We start from the raw sequence: 14,017 nt of genomic DNA, 5'->3' as shown, positions 1-14,017 counted from the left end.
TCCCCTGTGGCACACCTGAAATCACTCTTAATTCGGAAGACTTCTCTCCGTTGAGAATGACATGCTGTGTTCTGTTATCTAGGAACTCTTCAATCCAATCACACAATTGGTCTGATAGTCCATATGCTCTTACTTTGTTCATTAAACGACTGTGGGAAACTGTATCGAACGCCTTGCGGAAGTCAAGAAACACGGCATCTACCTGTGAACCCGTCTCTATGGCCCTCTGAGTCTCGTGCACGAATAGCGCGAGCTGGGTTTCACACGATCGTCTTTTTCGAAATCCATGCCGATTCCTACAGAGTAGATTTCTAGTCTCCAGAAAAGCCATTATACTCGAAAATAATACGTGTTCCAAAATTCTACAACTGATCGACGTTAGAGATATATGTCTATAGTCCGCACATCTGTTCGATGTTCCTTCTTGAAAACGGGGATGACCTGTGCCCTTTTGCAATCCTTTGGAACGCTACGCTCTTCTGGACACCTACGGTGCACCGCTGTGTAAAATCGAAATGGTATCCCATCAGGTCCAGCGGCCATTCCTCTTTTGAGCGATACATGTTGAATGAAATGTGTGCACGCTGTTACTAATTTACAGTTCTTTTCATATAGTTCAATAATTGTCACCCTATATAATCTGCAGCCGCAAGCTCGACACCACCACCAGCAACGGCGGGTGAAGCTTTGACAATGCCAGCCACTCGTGCTGGTGAAATGTCGGAAAAATAATCAAACTAGCGTCGGGCGAGGAACCCTAGACAGAAGCTAACAGGCTGTTTGTCAAGTGGCCACGAAAGCCTTAACAATTTTGCAACACATCGGTGTCTAACATTCAGAGAGAGAAATAATAATGGTCCTAGAATGGAGCCCTGTAATTTCTGAGCATCGCAAACTAAGAGTAATTATTAGCGACGATTGTTTTTAGCCAATATATTGGGTTGTCTCATAAGTTCGTTAGTTTTACTCGCGCGTTCCATCTACATCGTCTGCAAATCCTGCACCCGCCATGTCTCCCAGGGTAACACAGGTGTCTAACCACCCACACGACGTAGTGGCAGTGGTGGGGCGGCCAGAACTTCCACCCACGCCGCCCACGCCAGACAGCCCCGCACGCTATTCGTTCGATTCTTTCGTCAGTCGACTGAATCGAGTTATCGAGTAGTTGCACTTTCCAATGTAGCATGCACGTCCGCGTCATCGTATTTTATTCGTTTCTGGCACAAAGGTAGCTAACACATACCTACGAGAAAAGCCGCGGCCATTCCAGTGAACTCGATACGTTATTCCGTCTGGCATTCGTTCGAGAAAAGTCGCGAATATTCTACTGTTTTCTTGTACAGAGAAACTTCCATACGTAGCGTTATACATACAAACTATTCGCCGAATAGGAAGCTAGTTCACATTCATGGCTTAGCTCTATTGAACACTCACCCTGACATTGTCCTATTAACGATGTAATTAACCAATTTGTCAGGAAGAATAGGCACATAAATTCATCACTAAAGGAAGGGAACCACAACTGTGACTTTTTTATAAGATGGCATTATCTCGTATATGTGTATAATCAGTTTAAATAAAACTTTCTTAAACTCTGCATGTGATCGTTATTATTTTTTTTTTTTTAGCTCCCCCTCGTTGAGGTTTTTCTGTATTTGCCACTGCGTAGAGGTCAACAACTTGACGCGCTACTGGATACGTCACTGAGTTTTTGTGCCTGGCAGTGTATTTACAATCTATGGAAAGCAAGAAGCGACATCTCCGACATCTTATGCTGGTTTACTATCGTAAAGGGAAAACCGTCTCACAATGCGGAACTCATGAACTGAGTGTAGCGAATCTGATCCAGCATGTGTCCACCTGTGACTCATTATTCAGACGCAGTCAGAATGCTCCTATTCTGGAGCAGCTGGTAACTATAGATGAGAAGTGGTTCGCATACAGCAACGTCCAGAAGCGTACACCATGGCGCAAGACAGGTCAGCCACCACTATTGGTTCCTATACCAGGGCTGCATCCGAGAAACGTTCTGCTATGCATCCAGTGGGATTGGAGAGGCGCCCTGTATTACGAACTTCTTCCGAATGAGATTACCAATTCCAAGAAATACTGTTCACAATTGGATCACCTCGAGGCAGCCACTGATGAGAAACGATCGGATTTGGGAGATGTCATCTTTCAGCACGACAACGCTAGACCACATACCTCTCTGGTGACCCATCAAAAGCCGTGTCTTTGTGAGTGGATTGTTTTACCCCAACCGTCCTATTCGCCAGACATTGCTGCTTCCGACTTTCATCTGCTCCGTTTCTGAATGGCAAACGCCTTACCTCCTTCGAGGACTGCAGGCTGAACCTCGAAGAGTTCATCAAACTGAAAATCCCCACATTTTGAAGGAATGGCATTTATAAGCTTCCAGAGAAGTGGCAATATGTTGTCGACAATAGTGGTGTATACTGCAGGAATCAAATAGTTTGTTTACAAAGCAGATTCGAGCTTGGGTGTGAATTGTGGAAGCAGACAGGCCGGCAACCAGTCTGAGTTGTTCCATATCCACAGCACAGCTACTGTGCTGTGGATATGGAACAACTCAGTATTTATACTTAAAGGCTATATTTAAAATATCGCCATTACCTCGTTCTGCGTCTCCCCTCCCTTTTGCATTCATGGGTGATACGTGCATGGTCATAATACAACATGCACACTGTGGGACCATAGGTCTGTCGAAATATAATTATTTTCGTCACACTGCCACAATTGCAACTTTAGTGTTTAGGTCCGCCATTGCAACAACTGTAGATAGGATATTTTATGATTGCGAGAAAATAATTATAGAGTTACACAAGCTGTAATATTGCGTTCCCTGTTGTTTCTCATATATGTTAACGGTCTACCGTTTAATACACATCAAGCAGAATTAAGTCTTTTTTGCAAACGAAATATTCTGATCAATCCCTATCATACGAAAAAGCAGAAACGTAGCTGTAGCTGTAGCTGTAGGTGGTGAGTAAGAACATTAAGAGTCAACCCGTGCACTGAAGCTGAGACGATGCAATACCAGGTGATCAGTTAGGCCTAGTTAGTTAGCCATTTTGCAGGATATATAGCAATGACATGGATCTACATAGCTTACAGAATATTAACTTACAAATGTTTAAATATAGCTACACTATGCCCACTTACAATTGAGTTCACTTGACAGTAAACAATATTTACTTTAATGACACAAATATGCAACACCTTTGCAGAAAGTAAGTCACAAGTTTCTAAACAAAAATTACCTTCTCTGTTTCTCAGACATTTCTAACTAATCAAAGAATTTGGTAGCAGCATTATCCACATCTTTCTGAGCTAAATCAATAATAACGAAGAGTAATGATGATTTTTCTTATAGAATTGTGGTTTACGTACCACTAGGGAATCCAGAAACGTTTCGCAAATATTTATGGGAATTGGATATACTTTCTTAGCAGGGGCTTTGGAAATTGTCTCAGGACGCAAATTTCGCCCACTCCTAACAACTTCGCCTTCTTTGAAGGTATGAAGCTCGAAATTGTTATGTATTACACAGAATATGAATGTGAAAGATCTCGAAAAGTTATTGACCAGTTTACTTTAAATTTTTAGACGGTGCCCCTATAAACATTCGGACTGATACAGGCTGTGTATTTTTTTAAACAAGAGTATACAGGTTTTTTGTTAAAACCGACTGCAAGGAAGAAAATTCTGTGCTGTGAAAATGTGTGGTTGCGTTTTAACAGAAAACTTATGTATTGCTATTTAAGAAAACATGCAGCCTGTATCAGTCCGAATATTTATTAGGGTACCGTGCAAAAATTTTCAGTAAATGCGGTTATGAACTTTTCGATATTTTTGCTAACATTTCTCCTTTATAGTATAGATTATTTCTTCTTTTATAAGGGAAAATATTACTGTGATGTAATGGCTTCTGCAAACAATCCACTGTAGACCAGCGTAATGTAAAAATGTAGCGCTGCACTGTTCATTCGTTTCTCAAAACTAGTCGCTGCACAGACTCTACACACGCCGTCAGTTTGACATCAGGACCATGACAACAATCTTATCATTAGCTTGTGCGAAAAACTGAGTCAATATCCCTCTCAAATGAGAGGGATTTTGAGCTCAGAATGAGGATAACATAGATATACCTTTTGTCATGCACTTCACAGTGATTCACAGAGTACAGATATAGATGCAAGAGTGAACGAAATTATCAAATAGAAGAAATACGAGATACACCAACGACATGTACATTTGCCATCTTGCATACGACATCTTTGGTCGAAAGCTGACCGTAAGTGGGGAGTCCTCAGTGGTGCGTGAAACTTACCGAGGATCGTCTTCTTGCTGACGACTTTGATAATGGGGCTGATAGCGATGTAGCTGACAGCAAAGCCCGCGCCCGTGATGAGCGTATTCTGGAAGCTCACTGGGTTCACCGTGGCGACGCACACCTCCAGTGCTGGAGGCAGATCCAGGGAAGCAGCCCCAGTGGTGACCTCACTGCCCCATCTGGTCAGGCTGTTCGCCATCACGTCCGGCACGGTGGTCGTCCAGTTGGCTCCAGGCTCTGCACTCAGGAGCACTGCTGTCCAGTTGCTGACCATCACATTCTCAGCTGCTGTGTAGGTCTCCATCCCACTGAAATTTATTTATATTATTTTCCTCACAATACTGAGTAAAAAAGGCTCTTATTCTAATTTTTGAGAAAACACTCTTATGTAGTTTTATTTGTTTTCCCAAAATATCACAAACAGCATACCCAAAAACTGATGACTGCCATGAAGATTGTGTATGAGCAACCTGTGGGAGTAGTTCGTATTGATGATGAAAACACAAGAGAATTCCCAAGGAAGAAAGGCGATAACCTCCAACCCTTATTCTTTAACGTCCTTTCGATAAAATAATGAAAATATGCAAGTGTTGAACACACAGAAGAAGCTTCGAAAGTGGATAATAAGCTAAAGCTGCTCTATGCAGGAGATATAGTTGTAGTGTAACATGCCATTTCGTTGAGAAATGCCATGGGGCACTCTTAGGCTCTTCGGAAAATGGAAGATATTCATGTGAATATAGAGAGGAAAACTACACTATTGGCCATTAAAATTGCTACACCACGAAGATGACGTGCTACAGACGCGAAATTTAACCGACAGGAAGAAGATGTTGTGATATGCAAATGAGTAGCTTTTCAGAGCTTTCACACAAGGTTGGCGCCGGTGGCGACACCTACAACGTGCTAACATGAGGAAAGTTTCCAACCGATTTCTCATACACAAACAGCAGTTGACCGGCGTTGCCTCGTGTAAGGAGGAGAAATGCGTACCGTCACGTTTCCGACTATGATAAAGGTCGGATTGTAGCCTATCGCGATTGCGGTTTATCGCATCGCGACAATTCTATTCGCGTTGGTCGAGATCCAATGACTGTTAGCAGAATATGGAATCGGTGGGTTAAGGAGGGTCATACGGAACGCTGTGCTGGATGCCAACGGCCTCGTATCACTAGCAGTCGAGCTGACAGGCATCTTATCCGCATGGCTGTAACGGATCGTGCAGCCACGTCTCGATCCCTGCATCAACAGATAGGGGCGTTTGCAAGACAACAATCATCTGCACGAACATTTCGATGACGTTTGCAGCAGCATGGACTATCACATCGGAGACCAAGGCTGCGGTTACCTTTGATGCTGCATCACAGACAGAAGCGCCTGCGATGGCGCACTCAACGACGAACCTGGGTGCACGAATGGCAAAACGTCTTTTTTCGGATGAATCCAGGTTCTGTTTACAGCATCATGATGGTGCGTTTGGCGACATCGCGGTGAACGCACATTGGAAGCGTGTATTCGTCATCGCCATACTGGCGTATCACCCGGCGTGATGGTATGGGGTGCCATTGGTTACACGTCTCGGTCACTTTGAACAGTGGACGTTACGACCCGTGGCTCTGCCCTTCATTCGATCCCTGCGAAACCCTACATTTCAGCAGGATAATGCACGGCCGCATTTTGCAGGTCCTGTACGAACCTTTCTGGATACAGAAAATGTTACGCCTGCTGCCCTGGCCAGCACATTCTCCAGATCTCTCACCAATTGAAAACATCTGGTCAGTGGTGGCCGAGCAAATGGCTCGTCACAATACGCCATTCACTACTCTTGATGAACTGTGGTATCGTGTTGAAGCTTCATGGGCAGCTGTAGCTGTACACGCCATACAAGCTCTGTTTGACTCAATGCCCAGGCGTATCAAGGCCGTTATTACGGTCAGAGATGGTTGTTCTGGGTACTGATTTGTCAGGATCTATGCACCCAAACTGCGTGAAAATGTAATCATATATCAGTTCTAGTATAATATATCTGTCCAATGAATACCCGTTTATCATCTGCATTTCTTCTTGGTGTAGCAATTTTAATGGCCAGTAGTGCAGTTCACAGGCCGAACTTTTTAGCGTGCAGTAGAAGGGTCCAGCCCAAAGGATGGATCATTAACGTTCTGGTAATGCTATAGTGGCATTGCCTGCATGCTCTCGTCATATTGGACCGCACAGTGGATCAACACAAGTGTGCATCTATCCCTGGGGACCATGCCAACCTCTATATACAGTTTGCTTTTCCTTGGTACGATAGCATCTACCAGCAGGACAATGCAACGTGTCACACAGCTCACAGCGTATGACCATGATTCGAAGATCACGAGGATGAGTTTATCATACACCCGTGGTCACCAAATTTCCCAGACTTAAACCCAATCGAAAATATATGGGGCCACTTCGATCAGGTTGTACCCACCATGGGTCTTTAACTGTGAAATCTGTCTATGGCACTGGAGTTGCCATGGCTTCACATAGCTGTAGGCAACTTTCTAGAACCTCACTGCTTCCTGCATGTCTTCCAGCAGTCTGCGTTGCAGATGGTGGTTATTCAGAATTTTTTTCTCAGTTAGAGAATTGCAGTTCATTAAGAATGTGTGGTGTCACTGCGAGACACCACACTTGCTAGGTGGTAGCCTTTAAATCGGCCACAGTCCGTTAGTATACATCGGACCCACGTGTCGCCACTATCAGTGATTGCAGACCGTGCACCGCCACATGGCAGGTCTAGAGAGACTTCCTAGCACTCGCCCCAGTTGTTCAACCAACTTTGCTAGCGATGGTCCACTGACAAAATACGCTCTCATTTGCTGAGACGACAGTTAGCATAGCCTTCAGCTACGTCATATGCTACGACCTAGCAAGGCGCCATTATCCTTTGTTATTTATTTTGGGATGCATGTACAGTCAGACCGATGTTCACCAATTATAGATTAAAGTTAAGTATTTCACCATCTGCGTCCGTTTTTCTAAGTTCTAATTTCCTTGTCATTTTCCAGACCTTACGCCAGCCTGCGTGAGCTTAAACGCGTGCCTTTCGGCTTCCTCCAAACCCCGTGAATTGGCTCTTGCCAATTCACAACATATGGCGACGAGGATGGGATTTTGCGTTCGTATTTGCCCTGATTTACTTGTGTCATGGCTTCGCCACAATCTCCAGATGTACTGTCCGAATTTTATCGCTTGCAGAATCAGCAGACGCAGGCCTTATTGGATGCCATTGGACAGCTCATCCAGGGTCAGCGTGCAATGCAAAACGATGCGGCAGCCGCCGCTCCACCGCTCCCGCAGCCACAACGCGCAGTTGCACCACCTTTTCGTCCTTTTGATGCTGCACTGGAAAGCTGGACGGAGTGGTCACGCCAATTTGGATTCCATCTCGCCGCCTACAGAATTCAAGGTAATGAGCGGCAGCCTTTTTTGCTTTCTTGTGTCGGAGTGTCCACCTACCGTGTGATAGTGAAATTATTTCTCTGACGCGACGTAGCAACTCTGTCCTACGACGAAATTTTGTCTGCATTAGATGCATATTTCAAAGAATCAGTCAATGTAGTTGCAAAAAGGTATACCTTCTTTCATACCAAACGTACGGCAGGACAATCTAATCGGGAGTGGGTTGCAACCTTGCAAGGCCTTACTAGGGATTGTGCTTTTGAGTGTGAATGTGGACTCCCTTATTCAGATACTATGGTGCGTGATGCAATTGCACAGAACGTTTCTGATGTTCGTGTAAGGGAACAGATTTTGAAACTAGTCAATCCCTCCCTTCAACAAGTGATGGACATATTGGATCGGCAGGACACACTTGACTTTACTCAGGAATCATTTGAAACTTCACCAGCCGTGTGTCACATTAACCGGCCCGCCAGGCGAGCTGCATGGAACAGTAAACAGCCCTCGCACCCGTCCGCGCAGCTGCCACCAAGCTCTCCGCCACGTGTCCCGCGCCGGCAAGCACATGTAGTGAAATCATGCCCGTGGTGTGCTACTAGACATTCGCATGAGAATTGCCCGTCACGCCAGGCTATTTGCTTTTTCTGTAATAAAAAAGGACATGTTCAGAGTGTTTGCCAGAAAAAGCTCCGATCAGACACTCACAACCATTCCAGGCCCTTTGCTTCGCGCCAGAATCGGAATCGAACCAAGAATACTCCGGCTCGTGAACCTTCGCCCATGGAAATTCATGCAGTTCATTCCACTCCGTCCAGTGCCACTCTCTCTAACAGTGACTGTGTTCGTCCCACAAATAGTGTGCGTCGACATCGACGGAAATCCCGTCAAGTCGCAAGTGATTCTGTACCAGTGTCTGTTCACGTTGCACGAGACAGTCGCTCTTGTCGTCAGCAGGACAATAAACTTTTTGTAGACTTGGACATTCATGGCAACGTGATACCATTTCAGCTTGATACCGGAGCTGCAGTTTCCTTGATCAATCAAGACACGTACACACAGCTGGGCACCCCTCCGTTGCGTGCCGCAAATGTTACGTTAAGTAGTTATTCAGGACAAGCAATCCCAGTGTTAGGACAGTGCAACCTTCCTGCAACATACAAGGGACAAACAAAACTTGTGTCATTTTACATCCTTCGTTCTTCTTCTGCAGTGAACTTGTTTGGTTTAGATTTATTTCAGTTGTTTAACTTGTCTATAGTCAATCAAGTCCTATCAGTGAACCAGACTGTGCCTTCAGACAGTGTTTCTCGTCTATGTGCAGAATTTGCAGACATTTTTGCACCGGGCCTTGGTTGCGCTAAGAACTATGAAGCACATTTGGAACTGAAAGTAAACGCGCAACCAAAATTTTTCAGAGCGCGCAATGTTCCTCACGCATTGCGTGATGAGGTCGCAAAAACATTACACGATTTGGAATCACAAGGTGTGATTGAACGTGTGCAGGCTTCTCTCTGGGCCTCGCCCTTAGTAATTTTGCCAAAACCTTCTGGAAAATTGAGACTTTGTGTGGATTTCAGGGCAACAGTGAATCCACAACTAGTGATTGCAACTTTTCCTTTACCCCGCCCGGAAGATCTTTTTGACAAACTGTGCCCGGGTAAATATTTTTCGAAGTTGGACCTCGCAGATGCGTACTTGCAAATACCGGTGGACGAAGAATCCCAGCGCGTTTTGGTGGTTAACACGTACCGTGGTTTGTACCGATTCAGACGACTGCCATTCGGGTGTGCATCCGCCCCTGCATTGTTTCAGCAATATCTGCAAAATGTTTGTGCGTCGGTCCCTACTGCAGCGAACTATCTGGACGATATTGTGATCTCCGGAAAGACAGAAGAAGAACATTTAGCCAATCTCAGAACATTATTTCAGGTCTTGCGACGAAATGGTCTTCGCTTGCGGAAGGACAAATGTGTGTTTTTTGCTCGTGACTTACCCTACCTGGGACATGTAATCAATGGCCAAGGCATACATCCCAGTCCCGAGCACCTCCGTGCCATACAAGACTTGCCTTCGCCGCAGAATTTGAAGCAGCTACAGAGTGTGCTGGGAAAAAAATTAATTATTATCATCACTATGTGCGCCACGCCTCTTCCATTTCAGCTCCGCTTCATCGCTTACGCCGTAAAGGTGTTCCGTTCGTCTGGACGACGGAATGCGAACGCGCCTTTCGCCAGTTGAAATCGGCGTTGCTTTCCAATACTTGCCTTACGCCATTCGATCCCCAGAAGCCCCTTTTGTTGATGGTGGATGCATCGGATAACGGGATCGGTGCTGTGCTTGCGCACAAAGATGGATCGCATGATCGCCCTATTGCCTTTGCGTCCAAATTGCTCTCGTCTGCGCAAAGAAATTATTCACAGATCGAGAAAGAAGCTTTGGCTCTCGTATTTGGTGTTACAAAGTTTCATGATTTCTTGTATGGTCGTCACTTTACCATCATCACAGACCACAAACCTTTGACATCGCTTTTTCATCCGAACAAGCCTGTACCTCCACGAACAGCGCAGAAATTCATTCGCTGGTCTATATTCCTCTCGCAGTACCGCTACGATATCGTGTATCGGTCCACTGCTAAGCACGGAAACTTCGATGCGTTGTCCCGTTTGCCTGTTGCTGAGGATAGAGCATTCGCTTCTTCCGAACTTGCTTGCATGTTCATTGATGCGGAAACCGATGACGTGGTCGAATCGTTTCCGATTGATTTTCGTCGTGTAGCTACATCCACAGCTGCTGACCCTGTCCTTGCTACCGTTTTGCGTTTTGTTGCTACGCAATGGTCCTTGTCAAAGTCACGGATCGAGGATCCGTTGGTTCGCCGATTTTTTGCTCACAAGGAGAGACTTTTTGTACGACGTGGTGTTTTGCTGTTGCGTTCTGCTAATGATCAGTCCAGGGTCGTGGTCCCACGTTCGTTACAGTCCTCTGTCCTACGGCTTCTCCACCAAGGACATTGGGGTATAGTGCGAACGAAACAACTTGCTCGTCAGCACTGTACTTGGTTCGGACTCGTTGCTGCGATTACGAATATGTGCTCTTCTTGCATGGCGTGTGCTGAACAACAATCCGCACCACCGCTGAAATTCTTTGCATGGCCGAAAGCCACTTCCCCTTGGCAACGCTTACACATCGATTTTGCTGGTCCTTTCTGGAATGCTCGATGGTTGGTTGTCGTAGATTCATTCAGTAATTTTCCTTTTGTTGTCCGGATGTCTTCCACGACGTCATCTGCCACCATTCAAGCGTTATCCGCTATCTTTTGTATTGAAGGTCTTCCACAGACTATTGTTTCCGACAATGGCCCACAATTCATGTCCGCAGAATTTCAGGCAAGGCCAATGGTATTCAACATCTGACATCCGCGCCGTTTTCGCCTTAAGTCAAACGGTGCCGCTGAATGATTAGTCCGGACTTTCAAGTCACAGAGGTTGAAGCTGAAAGAGTCGCATTCTCGGGAGGACGCGTTATTCCTCTTCTTGTCCTCGTATCGCTCTCAGCCCCGAGATGGTCGCTCGCCGGCTGAGTTGCTCCACGGTCATCTTCATCGAACCTTGATGTCTTTGCTACATCCGCCGCATCAGGTTCCTGTGCAGCGGCAGACACCTGCTTTTGCCCCAGGCGACGTTGTCTCCTATCGTAACTATCGAGGTTCACGGCGTTGGCTCGAAGGGCGCATTCTTCGCTGCCTCAACCACGCTATGTATCTGGTTTTGGGGGCCTCTGGTGAGGTGCGCCGGCATCTCAATCAGCTGCGCCTCTGTCGTCGCACGGGTTCTGCCGCTCCCCGTCTGCTTTCAGCGATGGTGCCGTCCGGTCAGCGCCCTGGGGACCCATCTATTGGCTCTCTCTCATCCCCAGGTGTTACCGACGCTGCCTTCCATTTTGCCCCATGGCGACGCGCCGCCGCCTGTTCTCCCGCCGGCGACGCCCGCAGTGGACGCGTCGCTGCAACCGCCGGGCGCGTCCCTGGGTCACGCGCCGCCGATCGCTTCCCGTGACCAGCTGTCCTCCGACATGGAACTCTTGCCCGCTCCGGACCACATGGCGTCTTCGCCCGTCGGGTGCCCTGACCCGATGGTGGTCGACCCTTCGGCTCCTCCTGTCTCTCTACGGTTGCAAACACTGCATGTTGGCGAGCACCCTGGAGTAGGTTTTCAGGCGTTTCCTAGCTCCCTTCGGGCCGAATGGCAGGGTGCGGGTGGCACAGCCTCGCCTGTTGTTAGGCTCCCCACCTCGTCGCATACGTCAACATGGGGTCCTCCCCACGGCGGGCGGAAGCCTTGTAACACAACCGTTTGCCGATTTGCGGGGGAGGAATGTGGTGTCACCGCCAGACACCACACTTGCTAGGTGGTAGCCTTTAAACCGGCCGCGGTCCGGTAGTATACGTCGGAGCCGCGTGTCACCACTGTCAGTGATTGCAGACCGAGCGCCGCCACACGGCAGGTCTAGAGAGACGTCCTAGCACTAGCCCCAGTTGTACAGCCGACTTTGCTAGAGATGGTTCACTGACAAATTACGCTCTCATTTGCCGAGACGATAGTTAGCCTAGCCTTCAGCTACGTCATTTGCTACGACCTAGCAAGGCGCCATTATCCTTTGTTATTTATCTTGGGATGCATGTACGATCAGATCAATGTTCACCAATTATGGATTAAAGTATTTCACCATCTGCGTCCGTTTTTCTAATTTCCTTGTCATTTTCCAGACCTCACGCCAGCCTGCATGAGCTTAAACGCGTGCCTTTCGGAGAATGTACTTGTATAAAATGCTTTGATGAAAATTTTAATCCGTTTTCGTAATTCCAAAACATAGAAAAACCTGCAAATATGTAACAAATTTAAAACTGATAAACGGTTGTGGATAAAGGACGAAGGGTATCACTGATAAATGAACGTGAGGGGCATATGCAGAAGGAAGAGGCAGCAACAGAGCACCTCTGGAAAGCAAAATGAACCCCAGGAAGCTTCTTCATCGCCTTTGCAACATGTCTCTTCTACCTGACTCTGACATTATAGAATGGATAAACAAGATGAGAGACATAGTACCATACTTGAAGAGGAGTAAACCAGTAGCTCTTGTGCTGGTAATTAAACAAATGCTGTGCTTTTGTGAATGTTGTGGCACACTTCCCATATTAGGTACTATCTATTACCTGCATATCAGTTGTTTTGTTATGATGGGTGGCAGTGAGTAAGTAAGGTATATAGTATATGCTATAATATTCCGGGCGGGAAGGAGCGCCTGGTCCCCGGTGCGAATCTGCACGACGGATTTGTGTCGAGGTCCGGTGAACTGGCCAGTCTGTGGTTGGTTTTTAGGCGGTTTTCGATCTGCCTCGGTGAATGCGGGCTGGTTCCCCTTATTCCGCCTCAGTTACACTATGTCGGCGATTGCTGTGCAAACAAGTTCTCCACGTACGCGTACACCACCATTACTCTTCCACGCAAGGGGTTACACTCGTCTGATGTGAGACGTTCCCTGGGGGGTTCCACCAGGGGCCGAACCGCACAATAACCCTGGGTTCGGTGTGGGGCGGCGGAGGGGTGAAGTGGACTGTGGTAGTCAATGTGGGGTTGTGGACCACCGCGGCTGCGCCTTGGACGGAGCCTCTTCGTCGTTTCTAGGTCCCCGGTTAACACACAATACAATTGCTATAATGTCAGCTACCCTCACTTGTCTGCCTGTTCAGCTATGCATAGCTCACTATTGCACCCCCATCCCAACTGCCCCAACATACGATGACATGATATGGCATGTGCAGCAGGAGCGTGCGTCTGTGCATCATGCTACTGAAGTAGGTTTACATTTTACGATATGTATATTATGCAACAAATTTAATAACTTTTTGACATGGTCTATGTTCACTAATGTGAAAAAAAGATGTTCTGTTCCCTACATCACCCTCTTAGGAGTGATTTTTTTTTCTTTCTATACTACGCTATGTCTTGCCCGCCCGGCTAGCCGCGCAGTCTAACGCACTGCATCCTGAGTGGGAAGGCGTTCCGGTCCCCGGCACCAATCCGCTCAGCGGATTAATGTCAAGGTCTGGTGTGCCGGCCAGCCTGTGGATGGTTTTTAAGGCGGTTTTCCGTCTGCATCGCCGAATGTGGGCTGGTTCCCCTTATTCCGCCTCAGTTACACTATGTCGGCAATTGCTGCGCAAACACTGTC

The 14,017-nt window shown here is 46.9% G+C and overlaps 1 protein-coding gene across 1 annotated transcript in view; it reads right to left on the bottom strand.

Moving 5' to 3' along the window:
• Positions 1 to 2,295: 2,295 nt before the first annotated feature.
• LOC126214885 (synaptic vesicle glycoprotein 2A-like) overlaps positions 2,296 to 14,017 on the bottom strand; it is a 120,302-nt gene continuing 108,580 nt past the window's right edge. Inside the window, exons 8-9 of the mRNA XM_049941530.1 lie at positions 4,352 to 4,662; positions 2,296 to 2,456 (exon numbers count right to left, since the gene is read on the bottom strand). Of these exons, the coding sequence (XP_049797487.1) occupies positions 2,296 to 2,456; positions 4,352 to 4,662 (472 nt within the window). The remainder of the gene's footprint in view (positions 2,457 to 4,351; positions 4,663 to 14,017) is intronic.

Source organism: Schistocerca nitens, chromosome 12 (genome assembly GCF_023898315.1).
Source record: "Schistocerca nitens isolate TAMUIC-IGC-003100 chromosome 12, iqSchNite1.1, whole genome shotgun sequence".
Lineage (NCBI taxonomy): Eukaryota > Metazoa > Arthropoda > Insecta > Orthoptera > Acrididae > Schistocerca > Schistocerca nitens.
Note: the sequence above shows the minus strand (reverse complement) of the source record. Positions and strands in the feature narration are given on the sequence as shown.